Genomic DNA, 20,765 nt, shown 5'->3' on the forward strand with positions numbered 1-20,765 from the left:
CACACACACACACACACACACACACACACACACACACACACACACACACACACACACACACACACACACACACACACACAAACACACAAATGAGCAGGATGCCAACTAGAATGTATTAACAATATTTATTCACTACAAGTTCCAGTGTTATTTTTCCTATTTCATCTCAACCCAACAGTAAGAACAATATGTATTTCTTTACATATATACAGATTGGTTTTTACTATTGGCAATATATCACATGTCCTTATTCATTTATATACACAACACATGAACCACCTTGTGTACCATACGCCAACCTAATGGTTGGGGTAGAAGATGAGATCTTTATATAATATGGGTTTAAACCTCAGTAGTTTTCTACCGATTGTGCTCACTTTCCCCCTATTGCTCCTGCAAATGTAGGGCAGAGTTAAGAGTTAAATAATCTCAGTTTAGCTTTTTCCAGTCTCTCATTCTCTCTGGGAAGAATATCTCCAGGGATCTCAGGAGAAAAGTTTTTCTCTAATGTTGTCAGCCAGTGTTCAGGGCAGGGACACTGGAACAGATGGTGATCGGGATCTACATAGACAGAAGACTTCACGGTGAAAACACTGACAGACGAATAAGGAGGGAAGATGACGTTTATGATAAACTGATCGTTTGACCTGTGTGTTTGCGTGTTTGTTGTAGGCAGGAGAGCAAACTTGAGATAAAATAAAAGATGAACTATTCTGCAACAACTCAGCTACACAGCAGATGAGTAGCTGTGGTCAGACCTAGGCCTGGGTCAGTGTAGATGGACATGATCTTTGTAATTGATCTGAACCAGTACATGCTGTAGTGATTGATAGAATAGAGGATAAATTGACAAATAAAGAATTCAAACTACAAGCCATTTCCATCATGACTTTTGGGGCAAAATCATAAGAAACAGGTTTGTGTACAGTATTACAAACTCGGATGGAAAACCAGTACTCACCGGGTATATTTTTGAGACTCCATCCATAAATGTGTGAATTAAGGGATAACATCAATAATACAAAAGTACATCACCATGGCTAGTATTTATTGCTTATATGCTTAATACTGTAAGTTAATATCATTCCAAATTTACTTTCTAACCTTCCAGCTTTTTTAAAAATGTAACTTCATTCACACTTTTTATTGGATCCATCTAACACACACTTGGACATGGCATGAGAGACATTAATGTAGTAATCTTCATATAAAGAAGTGTTGGAGTCAGTGAAGTGGTGAGATAATAATAATACAAAAACGTTTTTACCAGAAGTCATGAGATTGTATCTGTTAATTCTTATTCTGTATTGTTAGCACACAAATATGTTTCTGTAAGACTTTAAATGCAAACACAGCGCATTTAATTAAAACCCATAAGTTAGATGTATAGAAAAAATTGCTTTAAAAGAAAGAAAAATAATAATAACAACACACATTCCAATACTGCATGTAACACACAAATAATTGCTGTTTGAAATATTGTATCATAGCTGTGTGTATCACTTGTGCATTCGGTTCATGCACAGAAAGAAACGAGGATTGCTAAAATTTGGTTAAAACATAAATACAGCAGGTCAGAAACACAGTGATACTTTGCACCATATACAGCATAGGTGTGAAGTATTTATAGTAAAACATATGACCATAAGTATTAAACCATATTGTATTTACCCCAGATCTTGAACTGAAATGGCAATTCTCATTAGAAAATGAAAATATAAAAAAGAACCCATCCCTTTATCGAAATCAATCACGCTGTCTATCAAATTGAGCTTGTTGTCTAACGTAACAAAAAATTAAGACACATGAGTTGTAAAGTATGTATCAATCAGACATGTAATGTATTTTCTTTGATCCATAATCTAGCCTACTGTTGTAGTTACAATATGTACAGTAGAAAATAGTCGGCGTTTGATTTTGTCCAGGGGGGGGGGGGGGGGGGGGGGGGAAGAGAAATCTTTAAATATATATATCTCTTTATAAAGAAATTATGACATAAGACATCCTCTTATCCACATCTTCTTGAAGCAGCAATGATGTGACATGTACCAGATTAGGACAACAGCAAGGATGAACACAGCAAAGACTACAACGAGCTCCATCTGCAAGTTTAAACAAGAATCCAGCACTTGTATTATTTTATAAACTGTCTTTAAATACAGTATCACCAGTACTGTGTCATATCCCACTACTGTATGTGCAGAAATATTATGATTTATAATGTATGGGTAAAGCATTTCATTAGTAAGACTGAATTATTCTATATAAGACAGCAGTTTTGATATAATTGCTCAGAAAAGTGCAAAAACATAATTAAAATGTTTGCATTCAGTGAAGTTTATTATGTGATGTATTGCACCTGACAAAGTCCCTCGCTCTCTACGCTTCTAAGGCAATTTCAACCAACTTAATTTTATTCTTATACTTTCATCCTTTGGGTCACCCTTAACAGACTTTAAACATTCACTTCTTCAGTGCGTAATAATCCTCATCATCACTATCATTACCATCAATCAAAATAACAACTGTGAGAAGAAATTATCTCAAAGAATATGGACTTAATTTGTTATCCTAAAACAAGGGACACATGCATTTATGTGGGAATCCAAGCTCACTTCTCACTGACCATGCAGTATGGACACACTGAGATGAAAATGCCTTGCATTGCTTTCAGCTCAAAAAAAACACAATCATCACAATGATCCAGCCCTGAAAAAGATCTGGAGATCGAGGTTGTGCAGGAAATTTCACTCTAGCTTTGTGAAATCGTCCAAAAGTGGTTGAGAACTAGTTCTCACCACATTCACCAGGAAAGTCCATCCATGTAGGGGTTGACCTGATTCCATGTAGTACTCGTCTATAAAATGGAAGGTCCTGTTCTTTCAAGGAATTGGCATTAAATGAACTCTGCACTGTAAAATCAGTTTGTTTTGAGATAAAAAGGTCGAGACATACAGAAAGACACAGCTGTAAAGGGCAGCGGGCTGCTTCAGCCCATATTCTGTCTGTTTTTCATCAGTGGATTTCAAACATCACAACCAAAAACTAATGTAGTCTTTTTTTTTCGTCAAAGCAAACAGTTTACCAAATCAGACTTCAGACCAGCGAGCCCGCTCTGCTTTGGGCAGGCACCATTACAGGCACCGCCCCCATCCGCTCCAGCGTGGCTTGGCTCACTGCATAGGAGTGCGTGTGCTGCCCGTGTGTGGATGTCACCACTGGCTTTAGGCTCACAGAGCCGTTGCTGCGCACCATGGTGGGGGGAGACGGAGCAGAGTTTGTGGTGACCACCAGAGTCTTGGGTGGCGGGAGCGTGTGGCTGCCATTGGCAAAGGATGTTGTTGTTGTTGCCGTGGTGGGCGGTGCGTGGCGGGACAAAGGGGCTGAGCCTGGTGCTGTGGCCACAGAACTGTGGCCGTGTCCTGCGTTTTGGGCCTGTCCGTGTCCATGTGCTCCATGGGTGGCTGCAGAGAAGGTCTGACGTGTGTCTCCGTTGTAGCGGGTGTAGGAGTTGGTGTCATAGTTGGGTTTTGGGTTGTGCCAGTAGCGACTGTTGTAGGTGTTGGTAGACGTCAGTGTGTCATTCTCTGAGGATGAAGCGTCTGCATGGAAAGCCTTCACTGATGATGACCTCTTGGGAGGAAGGTCATCTTCTCTGTTGGGGAGATATTTTAAAAAGAGTCAGTTTGACATCTGACATCAAAATACATATCTATTGGCTTGCTTAAAAAAAATCTTACAAAATTAAAAATCAATATATGTTATATTACAATTAATTAATAACCAATGTGAAAAAAGTCACTACTTGTGTTGAACCCACAGAGAATCACATTTCTCCACAATTCCCCAGCGTTTTAGCTCAATGTTTTAGTATTATGGTCTTCAATCGTACTGTTTTGGTTCACTCTCATTCTCGATAACTGCCCAGCAGCCAACTGCAGACAAAGTTAGAAACTAGGGCGTCAACGATGTTGACCATGTAGCACCTTAAGGGTCAGATTTTTCTCTCAGGACTTAGTGAAGACCAAAACAGACCTAAAATCAGGGTGGCCAGAAAACAACTCTGTGAATGTGCGTAGCATCTATCTGTGTCTCCTTCCCCCACTTTTCTACTTTGTTCTCTCTGTTTGACGGACTACAAACACGAAAGATATTTAAAAATGCATCATTACCAGTGACCTCTATGTCAACTGCCAATAAATGAATGGTATCTATATATATTCACAAGTGAATATCACACTTCAGAGACACGAGCAGCCCCCACAAACATAAACCCAATGCGTAAGGAGCTGTGAGTGTGACACCAGTGGACAGACAAACACCAGAATGGCTATGATCATTTCCAGTAGGTATGATGGAGCCAGAATGACCTGTGTCTGCTGGATGTGTAAAATTGGCAGCTTTTTGCTAACAAGTCTATCACATCAGCGTTATAAAGTGATGATATCTCATTGTTGTGTTTTGCCAAAAAAATCAACTATTGCTACTTTTAAAATCACCAATAGATGCTCAAAAGGACGAGTTAAATACCACTACAAATACCCTCCTTGATATAGTAAAGTTTATAGTTTGTAAGATTTACATGTGTTTAAGTTATAGGCATCAAATGGCATCTATATGGTTATGAAGTTATTCTGAATTGTAGCGCTAAGTTCAAAGAAATGAAATAGACCTTTTTCACAAAATACTTTTTTACATGTTATAGTTGGAAAAGCACAGGTGTAAATAAAATGAACGAATGACTGATGGCTGTATTTTTTTGAAGACATCAGTAATATGAGAAATGATATCACTAAGATAGTCAGTTAGTTTTTTTTTTTTTTAATATTTAGCATACGTCCTTAATGATGCATAAAAAATTAAAAGAGCTTTACTATGCAGTCATCTTGCAGCACATACTGAGACTCTAAATAGTTATTTGTTCATTTCTGCCATCAGATCATCTTGCAGCACAATACTGGACACAAAACTTCAACCGCAGATGGGCTTTTATATTAAATTACATCATAAAAGGTGTTTAGAATATTGTGTCCGCCACCACTACAATTAGGCAACATGTCATTAAAAAACTACAACAAATTTTTGATATACAGTCCAATCAAACATAACTTATATAATTGATGTTTTATGAATGATTTTAAGTAGATGAGCTAGTCATACATTTGGCTCTGAGAAAACATCTCTCTTGTGATTTGCAGGAAAAGCAGAGCCGCAGGGGTAGAAATTGTAAATGCAGGATTTCAGCCCAAAATGATGCAGTTGTTATTCCAATCAGCCAAAACATCACATATCCGAACAATGATTTATCTTCTAAATGATTCATGGCGAGATTGAGAGCTGAAATTGCTGCCCATTCAAACAACTGACAGAGCTTCACAGACTGTTTGAAAAGGCAAATTAGGCTGTGATGATGGGGGAAAAAATTGCTTCAACGAGATAAAATTAAGCTGAATGCTCCGTTCTTGAAATCCAAGTCACTGGCCAGGGTTTTATCTGAGCTGCATCTTTGTTAGTATTCTACAATGAGAAACACAAAGCTGCTGCTGCTTTTTACAGCCGTTTAAAATACAGTAAATAGGCCACAAATGTAGTCTCTGCCACTGCATGAAATACATACACAGGTAAACTGCTTGACTTCCCCTTAGACACAACTCCAATACATGCACTATATTATCTGTTCTTTATGCACTACAGCAGCTTTAACATTTGCTTCTCCACTGGTGAAATTTGGTTGAAATATAAACACAGCAGGTCAGAAACACAGTGATACTTTGCATCATATACAGCATAGGTGTGTACTATTTATAGTGAAACATATGGCCATTACTGGTCAACCATACTGTATGTGTTTGATTGAAACAAACCAAAGCACCATTCTGCACAGAAAGAGAAAAATCAGCAATCAAAGGCCAACCTGATTTCATTGGGGATCTCTTCCTCGTCATATTTGTTCTTGTTCTTCCAGTAGAAGAGTGTGACCGCCACTAACAGGGAGCAAATGATGACAGCCAGGACTCCAGTAGCGATGGTCCCTGCTATCAGACCCACACTCTGAGGCTGGGCTGCAGGACAGAGAAAGGAGGGGACAGTGTCACAAGTGTTTGCCAAATAATTTACATAGAGTTTAGTCAAAATCAACCAGAACAGTCCTCAGCTGAAGAGAGAGTTTGGTGGGTTGCAGGAAAATAAATAACATGACAAAAGTAATATAATAAGTTGAATAGCTTGTGTTCAAGATTATTTGTGCATTTCAATCAATGTTTGATTTTGACATAAAGTAGCAAGTTGAGGTCATGAGTTTCAGGTAATAAGACTCAAGTGTTCCCTAAATAACAGCCACTGTCTAAAAAGTACAATTGTGTACTGTGTGCTGTGCTTTGTGTCCTTTTCCTCTCCTATGTATTGCTCCAGCCAGGTCATTTACACCTAATCAGTCCTCAATGAGGTGCACCTGGCCCAGGGAGGAAGAGGTTAATGCTCCAGCTTCCTGTGACAGAGAGGAGGCATCTTGTTTGTGGACTGCTATTCTTGCCTCAACGTGGGATTTTTTGTGATTTAGTGTTTCTGTTGTATTTTGATTGTTTCTAGAAGTCATTTAGTGTCTTGTTTGTTGTGTATGTTTTTGTTAATCAATTCCATGGTGGTAAAAGGTGCTTTGGGTAAATGGTGGATTGTTGTTCACCCCATAGGGCCGACCTAAGGTGTGGTTTAACAGTACATTATAAAATATGTTTTGTTTCTAAATCAGGATTGTGAAATGGCTATGAAACATGTATTTCTAATGCACAATGGCATATACGAACAGTGTTTATTAACCTGATTTATTTTTATTTTTTTTAAATAATACTGAAAACAGTAGTAACAGGGATGGAATAGAACATTTTGATGTAAAACTTCAACTTTCTGAGTATTTACATCTGCTCCATGTTGGCATTGCCTGTAGTTAAATAATTGAGATCCATTGCTGTCTTTGGCAGACGACTCAGCACTCAGCTGTCTTTTTGCCTGCACTTCTGACACTGGGTGTCAGCCTGTCATACACTGCCAGATTGTTGTTTTGTTTAACTGTCTGACCCTGCATGACGCATGAGCCAAACCATCTCTGTTTTAACTTGTCTTTTTGTGTGATTGGTGTCAAATGTGGGGGAGTTCTGCTGTCTGCAAGATGTTCTGCTCTTGTGCTGTTTTTATTGTATTGTTTTATTTCCATGTTTCCCCTGTTTACCTGTCTGTTCTATCAAGTGTCACTCAAGGATAAGGCTTCTTTATCTTCATCTATCAGTGAGTGAAATGGGGAGGTGGCTTTTCTATCTATAAATAAACATGTCTGTACCATATGACAGTAAAAGTGCCACATTCATCCAGCAGCAGTGTGTCAGTGTATACTTACGTGCTACAACCTGAAGGTTCAGAAGACAGGTGCTCTTGCCAATTGCGTTGCTGGAGGTACACTGGTAGAGTCCTGAGGTGCTGGTGCTGATGTTTCTCAGTGTTACAGTGCCCTGCATCTGGTCTGGTGGACACACACAGAACCACATAGTAACTAAAGGTATTAAAAAAATACACAAATACAGGGACACGGAGCACAGTGTCCAAGCACACAAACATATGAAATAAAGAAAGAAACATTTACATGAAGAGTGCCTATATGTCACATGTGGATTACTTTAAATGATTTTGAATTCATTTAAACCAAAGAAGTCATTTAACATTGACAAGTGTTGACCATACAGAATATATTTAACTGAACTACTAACATCTACCAATAGGGGGTGCTGTATACCTTTAATACAGGGTGTGCAAGTGAAGTATACTATTCAGTAAAGTAAAGGTGCATATTCCTTTCTGCTACAAATGATGAATGAACGGAGTTAACAGGGGTAATACACTACTGGCTTCATTAAAAAAGGCTTCACCATGAGTTGCAGGAAGTGAGACAGGTGTTCTTCTGCTCTCTTCACGGTGACATGATCTATCACTGCTTGAGCACATATATGTATCAAACTGAACACAACACACTGAGAGATAAGACTGACAGTGACAAATCCTGGATCTCATTTCAATATGAATCAAATGCAAACAGCAGAAGACAAACTCAAATCAATAAAACATATAAACCATACAAAAGAACAAGGCCTGTTCTTTCAGTGTATGACATCAGACATGTCAAATCAGGTAAAACTAGGATCAAATACAGTATTCATGAGCAACTGAAGCATAGGCCTATATTAATTTAGTGAACTGGTGTTTAGGTTTTGTAAGCACAGGGTGTGATACCCTCTAATAGCTTTAATTGAAATGCCAAAAGACAATTGAATTTTTATTTCAATAGTAGGATTTCCAAGTTCAAAAATAATATCAACATGCAATGTTAGTAGCTTGTGGTTTGTGCTATGTTACATGGCTTACGTGCAATTACCAGTGTTTATAAATCCTCTATATAATGTTAACATTAGGTAGTTTCATTTCGTGACGTTTTTTGACCAGTGCAATTGCAATTCAGATGAGACATGATTGGGCTTCTTTGAAGCTTTAAGATGTTATCTTATTAAAGTGCCTGACCCACCAATTAGCAGCTAACAAATGCAGATGGCTGAAATGTATTCAACACAATATGAAGCACTTGTGTAGCTTAATTTGCAATTGTGATTCATTTTCTTCACATTTACAGTCCACTCTCAGCAGGTGTCCACATAATTTGTCTCTATAGCTGCCTAAGAAAAAAAACTGTTGGAATCTGCTGTCTGCAGTTGATGTTGCTCTTTGTATAGCAGCTGTTATTGACCAGTAGTGTACACATGACACAAGCAATCACTGATTAAGGTTATTTGACTGTGCAATGGGTAAAGCTGGAAAAGAAAGGAGAGTCTACTACACCAATGCTTTCTGATGCTGAAAACCACCTGCAACTCCAACACACCTGCTGCTGTGATCCTGGTGGATCTGAGAATAGCTGCACAGGTTTTACTTCAGTGATTGCACCAGTCCAGTTCAAACAAATGTTTGAATTAGGTGGAAAAACTGTTGCAGAGTTTGGTATTCAGCATGAGAGAAGGAGGAAGAACATTATCACACCACAAAAGCATGATCACTTCATTTGCTTTCACACATTTCTGACACATGCACACACACTCAGTCACAAATTTACATCTGAATCACTTCATCCATCCTTCCATCAATCATCACCCCTCAGCAGGATCAGAGGGTGGGCAGTAGTTCAGGCCTGGCACAGAACGGGTGGCGATGATGGTGGGATTGTTGCTGAATCTGAGCTGCGCTATGCGTGTGAGATTTACCAGCAAAGGTGGGGCAAAAGGGTACTCCGACGGCCAGCTTGTGTCTAATACCTTGCATGGCGTTGCTCGGCAGCTTGGGCAGCGCGTCCAGCTTCTCCCAGGAGTAGGACGGCGTTGGAATACCTTCATCCGAGCTGCAAAACAGCATGATGTCACTTCCTACATCCAGCGTGCCCTGGATTCGACATGCCGGCACCGAAGGGGGCACTGGCAGATGGAGAGAGTGGGTGGTGTCATGTTAACCAGTTCACAAAGCAAATATAATGTTTTCCTAATTGCAGGAGAAACTGCATATACAAAATAGCTGCAATCCAACCATGCTTACTTGCTGCTTAAAATGATTCCTCTGGTTCAGCTTCAATCTCCTGTATTTTTGTCATAATGATGAAGACTACATTTACTTCAGAGCTCTACAATACTGTTGCCTTTGACCAAATGATTCAAACAATGAAATAGTAGAAATCAAAATTAAGCAAGTAAGGCCACTATTCTTGCAATCTGGACATAAGATAGGTAATATTATTTTTACCTTAACTGACATCTAATGTTTATTTTGGGCAAACAGGATAAATCTACAAGATCTAAGTTAATAGAGATGTGATAAAAGTGCATAAAAATTTCTTATCCTGCCTTATTCGTTGACTAGTCTTATCTTATCTTTCTGAACCTTCAAACAATAATAAATAAATAATCAATCTGTAGCACTGCTGCATTTAGTTACCCAGCACGGTGAGCCCAATGACGCCAATGTTGCGCCCCCCTCTGTCTGGGAGGTTGTTGACCAGGCACTGGTAGGTCCCAGTGTCTGTCAGCTGGGTGTTGTTGATGAAGATGGAGGCACTTGTACTTGGCATGGTGGCCACAAAGCCCACACGACCATTGAGGTGGTTGGCGAGGCTGAACACCTGGCCGCCCTGGTAAATGATCACCTGGAACGGGGCGTCACAGAGAGGGGAAGGGAAGGAAGAGAGACGGACAAGGTAGGGGATGCAGAGAAAGACATTAAGTTTAAAGAAAAGTTTGGAAAAAAAGGAAGTGCATGGGGAAGGATGAGAGGTAGAGAGAGACATAGGTGGCAAATAAAGTGTGAAGAAAAAGAAAAGAAAAACTGAAAATTAGGTACTCCTATAGACAAAAAATGTATATGAGTATTATTCAAACATTTTTTTCTGACTATTACAAATATCCCTCACTAGAGGGAGACCTAGTTCTATTGAGATGCTGAAAACAGCTTGACAGTGGACAGAGTAAGTAAAAGAGTGAACAGAACTTGTATATCTTAAGACACAGCAAACAAACAGACAGAGAAACCAAAAAACCTTTTATTTGTGAGTGGTTCTTTCTACTTCAGTGAGTAGAGGACGATTTCAGGGTAAGGAGCACATACTAAAAGTATTCTTTAATGGTACTATAAGGCTCTTCAGATAAAAGCATCCACTAAATGGTATGCATAATTGAAAACATTTTGACTTAGAAACATATAAACAGCAATCTGATGAATCCATGTGTAGCAATGCAGGCAGTCCTCTGCATATGGAATCAGATTCAGTGAGAAAATGCATCAAAACCTCAACTTTCATCATTACATCTGTGACCTTTGAGAATAATCAAAGCAAGAACACTCTTGGACAGATTAATTCACGCCTTCGGGTTGAGGTGAGGTTGTATCAGGTCCAAATTTAAGAGCAATGAAAGATCAATTTGTTCAAAAGCTTCCCCCGGGCTTCAAACTTGGACTGAACAGCTCATTTGTGAGGCCGAGCCACATGCAAAACAGCTCTCACCCCTCAGCTGGGCCCACACAAAAGATGAAGAGGACGCACACAAACACACAGTATGTGCACAAAAGCCCGGCACTCACTCCCACACACACGCACCAACTCACACATGGGCACGCACACACACATGCACACAAAGCACGGAGGGGAATCAGAGGGGCTATTCACTTTGGTGAAAAGAGCCCTCATTGAACTGTTCAAAGACCCAGGCAGGGAAACAACCAGCTTCAGTGTGTGCGTGCATGTGTGTGTAGGAGTGTGTGTGTGTGTGTGTGTGTAAGAGTGATAGTTCTGATGAAAGTGCAGGGTTGTGTATGTGACTGTGTCCTCCACTGCTGCTTAACGGTTGTAAATTGCGCGGCTGCAATTTCCTGAGTGCAGTAGACTCGCTTTGTCCTCTTATGTGCAGATGAATAGGCAGCTCCTCAGCTGTGAGGAGAGCCTGCAACTGCATCTCCTCTGTGTGTGTGTGTGTGTGTGTGTGTGTGTGTGTGTGTGTGTGTGTGTGTGTGTGTGTGTGTGTGTGTGTGTGTCTGTGTGTCTGTGTGTTTCAGCGTGTCAGTGAAGATTCATTTACTCACACGGAGTGTATCAGTTTTGAGTGTGTGTGATTGTTCGGTCACAGCAACTGTCTCAGTCTCTACAGGGTGCTAATAACTGTATGGCCTTACTTAAATTTACTCAGTAATGTCTTTTTCTCATTGTCTGTCTCTCACAGCTTACCTGCCTGTATCTCTCTCCAGCGGGCGGCATCGGTGTGACCTGGCTCGACACTCCTGATGACCTAACAAAATAATCTGCGTGCCCGGTGAAAGTGATCCAATCAATCGGCCTCACCCGCAACACTGTCCGTGCGTGTGTTTGTGTGTGTGTGCATGAATGAGAAGAGGATTAAAGCACGTCCTAACCTGAGCCGCATCTTTCACCTGCCCATGCTTTGCTTCTTTTTTATTTTTTTTGGGCACTTTTTTTGCACTAAAAACTGTTGGTTTTTATTTGTTTTAACATTGAAAAAAAAAAAAAAAGGATAAATCAAGGCTTATAATCAAATAGCAATTCAATGGTCAGTTTTCATAGTTAAAAATGTGCTGCATGCCAACTATTGTCTGTACGTGTCTATGTGATCTATATTTATGTATGTGTGTATACCACCTCATCCTCTCGCATGGCCTGGTTGGCTTTGTCGCTGTGCGCAGGGAGAAAAGAGGTCATGGCTGACGCTCAGATGGCGGACGGCCCTAAGAACTCTGCTGGCCCAAGTGACTAGCTGGACGTTCCACCGCTGACCCAGCAGTAAACCTCTGCTATATCCTTTCCTCTCTAAAATCCTCTGCACTCCTCTTCATACACACACTTATACACATACAGTACAAGCATCCACTCACACTATATCCTGCATACAGAAAGCCTCTGGATATTCTGTATTACCACACTAGTCTCATGACCATAGCCTACTTCTGATTGACCCAAAGGACCTGTTGGCCCTGGACACAAGGGATACTGCCACCGCCTCAATAAAGCCTGAATAAACCTCTAAACCCCTACAGTCTCCCTTCAATTTACAGACTGTAAGCCGCCACTGTTATCTCTTTCTATCCTCTGAGACATGCGCTGAACAATATGTGCTCAGATCCTTTTTACTCACTTAATGCTGGTTTTGCACAATTTAGCCCATGAACTACATAATGTGCATATACTTTATGGTGTTTCCAACCATTTTCCATGTGTGGTAAGGATGATGTCATACCAGTCAGTTGTGTTTCTGCCACAATGGCCACCGTTCTCTTTTTTATCAATGGATGAGAGCTGTGATGCCAAGTCACTGATTGAGTCATTGATACTTTTAATTAAAAACAAAGATTGATCACTCTGAACTTTCTCGAAAGCCATTAAAGTTAATTTTCAAAGCATAGCTGCCTTCATACACTCACCATCTCACTACTGTTTGCTTAGAGTACATACATATTAGTCCACATTTGATCTTGCTTTTACGGTATGCAATGTTACCAAGAGTGTGAGTCATCTGGATCTGAAAAAATCAGGGTGGTTAGGTCAACTAAAGGTTCTGCGTTCAAGTCCTTATATCATCAACTCACTGCTGTAGTATCCTTTGGAAAGACATTGAAACTGTACCTTTAAATATGTACTGTCAATGACTCTTCATACTGATAAGCAAATAAAAAAAGAATTCCTTTGTACTGATCAATAAAACATATCACATCACTGTATACGAGATACTGTGAAGCTGAGCATGTGTAACCTCTTCTCAGCCTCTCCATAGGGAGGAGTTGGAGCCTCGGACACACAACATGCCATTTTTGAGTTCATGTCTTTGTTCATTTTCTTTGATCTGTTCACCATGAAATCAGAATGGGGTTGTAGCAACACATGAAAAGGGCCACATTTTTGAGATAATGTGAATGCAGCATCTATCCGATACAACCTCTAGCGGATTGTTAGGTTCAGATAAGGATCAGAATCTGATCAGCTAAAATACTATGACAGATGTTCTCAATTACAGATTAACATCATTTCTGCACCACAGATTCTCTCTGACCTCAATTTCAACAGAGCCTCATTTCACTGAACTGCACAATTTTACAATTGGTTAAAAAAAATCAACAAACACCTCCTATCCAGGAACAGATAAAAACATATCTAACTTATCTTCCAGACAAAAAATATAATTGAGCAAAAATACAAATACGTTGCAAAGACGGTTAATCAGACTTGGATTGAATAAACTTTCTCAGCAACTTTCTTTCTCTGACTAATGTAATTGGATTTGAAAGGATTTCAAAAGACAGTGACAATATTAAACTGCCAGGCTCACCACCATGAAGGAATGTCTCCAAAGTGTTGCTCATAAACCTTTGATATGTCAACTCTTTTAATGATTGCAACTACAAAATTAGTTTTAGAAATTAGTTTCACAGATGGTCCAAGAGAAGAGTGAAACTACAGCTTTTATTAGTGCATAAATCACTGATATCCAGCAAACAGTTTAGAAAGGATGAACAGATCGGAAACATAAAACCATTGTCTTGTTTGGTGTCTGTGTGTGTGTGTGTGTGGTTTGCATGTGTTTATCTGGATTATCTCACACCTAGTGGCCCAGAGGAAAGAGGTCAGGACGTTTGATCAGACAGATTATATACACAGAAAACAACACATGAACATACACACACAAACACACAGATACGCCTCTCTGAGCTACATGGCTACACGTTGTAATCTTGAGCTCAGCATGTCAGTTAATCAGAGTAAACAAACACGACTACAACCACTTAAGTTTAGATCATGAGATGGGGATTTAAGGTTGAGTGTTATTTGAACACTACAAAGTCAGTGAAGACATTTTTTTTTACATTAATCTCATTATCTGCAGTTTCAAAGGCAGCAGCTTTATTCAAAATTGAATTGAATTTACTACACAGCTGTTATATAAAATCTGTCCCAACAGTTGCTTCTTATTTTTCCCCCAATTGGTTTACTGCAGCTTAAGAAGCTGTAACATTGATTAATTACCAGTTTACAACTTGTAAATAACATTCCCTTCAGCATTTGACTTGTAATTACGACTGGGAAAGCTCCAATGTATCCAACTCCCACCAAAATACAAACATGGATGCCTCAAGTCATCCAAAGTGTCTTTCTCAAGGCCATTAAACCCACTGATAGTGTTTTATGGCTAAAGCACAGTATGTTCAATCCTTACACAACAAACACTGTTATCATACATCTCTCTTAAATTGTCCAATGTCAAACTATTAATCCTCATTAAACCTGCAGTGGAAACAAGATTTAAAAACAACATTGCCATATTTTCACCTTTTAAGGTTACATAGCAAACTATTTACACATGCAGCAAATACAGAGCAACATCAGCATTCATTTTGAGTCCAATATTCACTCTCCTTTCAGTTCTATTTATACTTCCACTCCTGATGGAAATATCTGGCTATTAAGCTGCAAAATGCTCCACTATTTTCCCCAGCTAGTTGCTACTGTGTCTGTCTGCTGTTTGGTGTTGGGAAGATAGGGTGAGTATTTAGAAGTTTTTCAGATTTTTTTTTTTTTTTTAATTGCCTTTCCTTTGTATTAACTACTTCATCTAAACAGACTCCAGATGTACCAGATTTGCAGATTTTCTCAAATCATAAAGTATATGAAACTCATACTTGAAACATTAAGTTATACAGCCTAAAATGTGGAGTAAACAGTGTAACAGTGCCAAATAAATTGCATTGTCTCTTTAAATCGGAACCTGGTATTCAAATTTGAGAAGAGAGAGATCTGGGTGGTCCAAGTGTGCTTGGCAAAGTGCTAACGCAGGATGTGAGGGTGTGTGAGTGGGTGAGTTCTGTTCAGTAATTCTTAATGGCTTTTAGCATCAACTGTAATGATTTATGACATTCTCTTCCTCTAAAATGACCTTGCACTTGTACTGTCGCCCCACGCAGCACTTTATTTCATCGCTCACTTTTTAGACAGCGCACCAAATTCACGCACACAGCACGATGGTAGAACTCCAGCTTACTGTTTCTTGTTGTGTGTCATTACATTCTAAAAAATTCCATGTACTGTTTATGATAATGCTCACTTGAAACCTTGTCTGTGCAGCATGCCTCTGAACGTATACACAGACTTAATTATGGACATGGACTTAACTATGTATGTCATATTCTGTATGGTGATGATGACTAATGATGATGACCCATAATTGAAGGCTCTTGGGTTGGAAACACTAGCATTGGCAAGACTGAGGTCTTACCAGAAACTGCATTAAAACACTGGATGTAGCCACTGTGACAACAATCAATGGCTCGGGGATTCCCATTTTGTAGCTTCGACTTTGGTATTTTGACCATCGCCATCTTCATATTTTGGAGCAATAAGTGATGAGAAGTGACCATATTTGGATGAGAGGTAGGGAGGAACTTCTCAGGGTCCAACTATAGCACCTCAGGCACCGCTGTGGTAGAAACTAGTTAATCATGAAGTAGCCACCCTCTAAATTGTACCTTAGTTCATTGTGTATTTTACTCTTAATGGGGTCAAAATTTACAAAATGAACATTGCGCTGTATTGAAGAACACTTGAAACAAGTGATTGAGACCATAAACATAATAAATCAAGTGTGAAGTAGTGTCATTTTCTCATAGACATCTATACAATCAGACCTCTTTTTGGAGGCAGTGAATTTGCCTCCTACTGGCCATTAGAAAGAATGACGAGATAATGTACTTCCACATTGGCTTCACTTTTCCGAGCCAGGTCTACTTACTTGGGTCTTACTTGTCACACAGGGACCAGATAGTGGAAGTAAAGTAAATTGCCCTTGCTCAGAAGCCCGTCCCCTAAGCTGTGGAGTCCCCCAAGGAACTGTGCTAGGCCCATTGCTGTTCCTAGTGTACATTAATGACATGAAAATGTGACTTGTTCATATATGCAGATGACTCAGCTCTGGTGGTTGTTGATAAATACTGGGCTCATCTCCATGAAAAGGCTTAGCTAACAGTTAAGTAACATCAGTGTGGCTCTCTGATACAAACTCTCCTTACACCTTGGGAAAACTAAAAACCAAGATCCAAACCCAGATTAAACCAAGCCACAACATCTAACTACAACAAAGAACAAGATGGAAATAAGTCATGTGGCTTTTTTATGTTATCCTTGATGCTCTTCCACTTGTGCATACATGTGGTGTTGCAACCATGTAATCTGTCCCTTTAAAATGAACTGTCATGCAATACAGTGTGAAGGTATAGCATGAGAAGATGAATGTTATGCAGCCTTCCACATGTATCAGCACCCATCACTGCTCGGCTGGCATCTGAGAGTCACGTGCAGTGATCCATGAGTAAGTTGCTATACGTGTTAGTGTATTTGCTGTTGTTTGTAGTTTTTCTGTGTGTATGTGTGTGTGAAGATAAGAGTATAAGCCTTGATCCACAGGTGTACACATTAGAGCATCACTGTGTGATTTCTATTTGTGGATGTGTAGATGTATGCATGTCAGGTTTCACACTTTTATTCTACACTTTGCATGCATGTATGTGTGAACCCAGTAAATATATACAAGCTCTGCATGTATGCATGCGATTTTGCACTGCATTTGGTCTTATGCCAGTTTGTGTGTCTGCATTTGTGTGTGTGCTGGTGTGTGTGTCTGTGTGTCTGTGGTGAGAACAGCTGCGATATAGAGCCTGTCATGGGCGTGAGGTAATTAGTGCAGAAGATGATTGTATTATTTGGACGGCCGACCAGCGCCGGGGTTCAAAGTGAAGGGAGGCAGGTGAGCTTGTACGGCCTGCAGCTGCATGTTAAACAACTCAAATGGAATCACAGAAGTCCCACAAGGGGGGAGGAAGAGTTTGAGAGAGAGGGAGGGAAGGTGAGAAAAAAACCAATGGAAAAGAAGAGCAGCAAGCCAGGAAGCGAAGATGATGAGAAACTACTTTAGGGAGACTAAATTAACACCAACAAGACACAACTAAGGTCTAAATCATGCAGTATTTCTGCATGAAAATAAAACTACTCAACAGTAAATGAGCTTCAGGATATTTTTTGCCATACAGCTGATACATAATTTTAAAGGTAGAAAAATACCACTTGACATTGCAGGCTACAGAAGAAGGTAGAAAGTGATAGTTATCTAGACCATGGACACACCTGCAAGCCCTACAGTTCTACGTTAATCTAATATATCTATAAGTTACATAACTAATAACTGAATGGTGCGTTCAGATGCACCGAAAAGAGAACATTTGAGTTTCTGTATCTGCTCAAGCTTGATTGTATCACTATTGTAGTCTGCGTGTAGTTTTGCACAAAAGGCTAATGCACGTTTGGCACGAATATTGCACATTAGCGTTGGGATGTATCATCATCACCACCATCTTCAGGGAATGGATGTTGCGCTGAAGATTCTTGCCACGCTTGGTGGATGCATTGCAAATTCATTTTAATTTTATCATTTCAATTTAGGCCACTTAGCGGAATCTGTGTTTGTCCGCCTCTATACATTTCTGCAACCTCTGAAATTCTCTTTACGCTGTATCTGAGCACACCTTACTACTGTTCAAGATTGATGTTTTATAGTACCTGTTTTAGCTGTAATGTAAGCAGCAGTGAAGCCATCGGCACGATGCGTATAGAGTAATGTTACATTACAAAATAAGTCAGATGCATCTCAGTACGTCTCTAAACAGTTCTTTATTCCATCTAAACACCTTTATAATCACATCTGTCACAACTACATTCATTTCACAGTGAAGGGACAGAAAGCCAAAGTGGTTTACAGGATTCTGTCTGCTACAAGAATACTCCTTTCCTTTAATTCAGCACTTAACCAACTGCTTCCTTATTGTAAAATGTAAGGCAGTGACCACTCTGAGTGGGTGTGAGTGATTCATTCTCTACCTGTTCTGGCTGGTTGGCATTGGACAGTGGTATCACCATCCAGATGATGTTGAGGTTATTGAGAGCAGCGCTGGTGGTGAAAGAGCAAGGCAGGACGGCTGCTTGGCCGCGGGCCACCTGGATACTGCTCTGGGACACCGTCACATCCAGCGCCCGCACACACACTGCAGGAGGAAGGAGACAGCGATCAGTACTTTATAGACACTCAGGGAGAAGTTGTATATTGTGAATTCCATATATAACAGAGGGAAATAAAAATGAGAGAACAGAGAGAGAAGAGGAAATGTTTAACTGTAGCAAACAGATATATCTTGTATGATCTTTCTCATTCTGTAAAAGAAGCAAGAAGCAAGTTCAAAGTCTTTCTGCAGGCTATTTGACTTAAGATCACCTGTTTCAGTGATATTGGAAAACTTGTCTTAGGGGAGTCAGAGATAGAGAGAGACAATGAGGCAGAGAGAGGTAGATCTATAAGTTCAAATAATAATGAGCAAAACATCTGCCATGTACTTGTGAATGTACAATATTTTAAGAGGCAAAAACTTGTGTTTAATCTCTCAGTTCTTCCTCTTCTGCCATCCTTTTATCTTTACAGCAAAACAAACATGATTTCTGAACCAAGCTCTTCTTTTGAAATGCTCTCTGCAGCTAAACAAACATCTAGACCACCCTGTGAAAGATGACATGAAATATGTAGCAGTTAAATGGGGAAACACGATCGGCTGACTCTTGAGTTATTCATTTCCTAAAACAACTTGCTTCTTTCACTGGAACACGGTCTATATCAATACATGCTAAATGAACATGCCAAGTGGGATTAGTAATGGTTATTTTGGATACTATTTTCTGATTGCTGTGCGCATCCAGCATACTAAACAACCAAGATAGCTTGTTGTCTTGTGCAACAAAGGTTTATCCTCCCAAACTAAAGAACTAAGGAGCTGCTTTCCTCATCAGCCGTCAGCCATAACAGACCCATAGAGACAGATATGTACATGCAGCATCCTATTTCTAGACCAGCTAAATACATTACAGCCAAAATTAAGTTAAATCTCCCCCGCAAGCATGTATCCATGTCCAAAAAACCCAATGGGAAGTAATCGTATCTAAACATGGTGAGGAGGATGATGGCAGTGATATGATTACAGATAATTGATCATGTCCTGTGAATCGCCCTTGTTAGTGATAATGTAAGATGATGATCTTGCCAGAGGAAAACACCAGCATGTCATTTGAACTGTATGTAGGAGTCAAACCAGATGTCAAGTACAAGCAATGACCACATTGCACACTAAGATATAGATCTTATCAAGTTATTGATTCATCTATAGGTAACAGAATATATGCTTTATTTTACAGGTCCCTTAATTTCATGCTAATTGTCTAGAAAGAGTAGTTCGCTGTTATTTAATGGTAAATTTGTGTTAAAAAAGTGTTAAGTTGGATTAGTGCCGACTCATATTTGAGTTCATATGTAGTTGTTAATTTTGCAAAAATTCTTAGTAAATTTGATCTTTTAGATAACAGGAAACAATAAAAACATACACACAACAGTTTGCAGGGTCCTCACTGTTGGAACCATTTACCAGATTACATTAGACATTCAAAATCATTTAAGAAACTAACCACACTCTTCTTTCTGGGCTGATTAAGTAATGCAACATCATAACCACTCTCGCTATCATATTCCCCACCTCAATGTAATGCATGTATTATATATAATTTTTGTATTATGATTTTTTCTCATGTGCAATCAAACAATTTAATTAAAATTTAATTAAAATGAACAACAATAAGCCCAAATATAATAAAATAAAATATAATACAAAATAATCATTTAATAATGACTATTTACTCAGGAAATTTCAAGGAATTTAGTATGAAATGAAAGACTTTCAGGCTTCATCATTTCTGCCAAATTAGAGTTTTGAATACATTGTAGCTGACAGACTGCCTGTTGCTCTTTCTCTGTCTGTCCAAAACCTGCTGGACTTCCTACGCTTTCCCTCTGCTGGCAGACACCACCTACACCCTGCAGGCTCACTGCTGGCACAGGAGAGATAGGCAGCACTCAAACTGATCTGCCTCATTACAGTTTATAAGAGATATATTCAAGAAAAGACTCCCCATTAATTATTCAAGCAGCTTAACTTAAAGGTATTATATTCCGCTGGAATGTACGTTATGTTTGATTCCTCGCTCTAACTCAATTGCTTACATAATGAGACAAAAATCTCCTCAGTATGTGTACATCACAATCCTGCTA

The 20,765-nt window shown here is 39.4% G+C and overlaps 1 protein-coding gene across 4 annotated transcripts; it reads right to left on the bottom strand.

The window, feature by feature from the left end:
* Window positions 1-3,096: 3,096 nt before the first annotated feature.
* igsf11 (immunoglobulin superfamily member 11) lies at window positions 3,097-18,553 on the bottom strand. 4 transcript variants are annotated; one of them, XM_062419837.1, is made up of 7 exons: window positions 18,500-18,553; window positions 10,018-10,225; window positions 9,348-9,503; window positions 7,451-7,513; window positions 5,915-5,984; window positions 3,444-3,655; window positions 3,097-3,341 (listed from the first exon to the last, which is right to left on the bottom strand). In XM_062419837.1, exons 1-7 carry the CDS (start codon window positions 18,536-18,538, stop codon window positions 3,097-3,099), a joined length of 993 nt encoding a protein of 330 aa, XP_062275821.1. In that variant the 5' UTR covers window positions 18,539-18,553. The 4 variants fall into 4 exon arrangements, with proteins under 4 accessions (XP_062275821.1, XP_062275819.1, XP_062275818.1 ...); XM_062419835.1 differs by having other exon boundaries at window positions 5,915-6,062; XM_062419834.1 differs by having other exon boundaries at window positions 5,915-6,062; window positions 7,391-7,513.
* Between the last annotated feature and the right edge of the window lie 2,212 nt (window positions 18,554-20,765).

This window comes from Scomber scombrus, chromosome 5 (genome assembly GCF_963691925.1).
Source record: "Scomber scombrus chromosome 5, fScoSco1.1, whole genome shotgun sequence".
Classification (NCBI taxonomy): Eukaryota; Metazoa; Chordata; class Actinopteri; order Scombriformes; family Scombridae; genus Scomber; species Scomber scombrus.

Coding starts and splice junctions, on each gene's coding strand:
- igsf11 (XM_062419834.1), bottom strand. CDS start 18,538: ATGGTGATACCACTGTCCAATGCCAACCAGCCAGAACAG. Junction 9,504..10,017: donor CATTGGGCTCACCGTGCTGG/GTAACTAAATGC, acceptor TCCATCTGCCAG/TGCCCCCTTCGGTGCCGGCA. Junction 6,063..7,390: donor GAACCTTCAGGTTGTAGCAC/GTAAGTATACAC, acceptor TCTGTCCTGCAG/CCCAGCCTCAGAGTGTGGGT.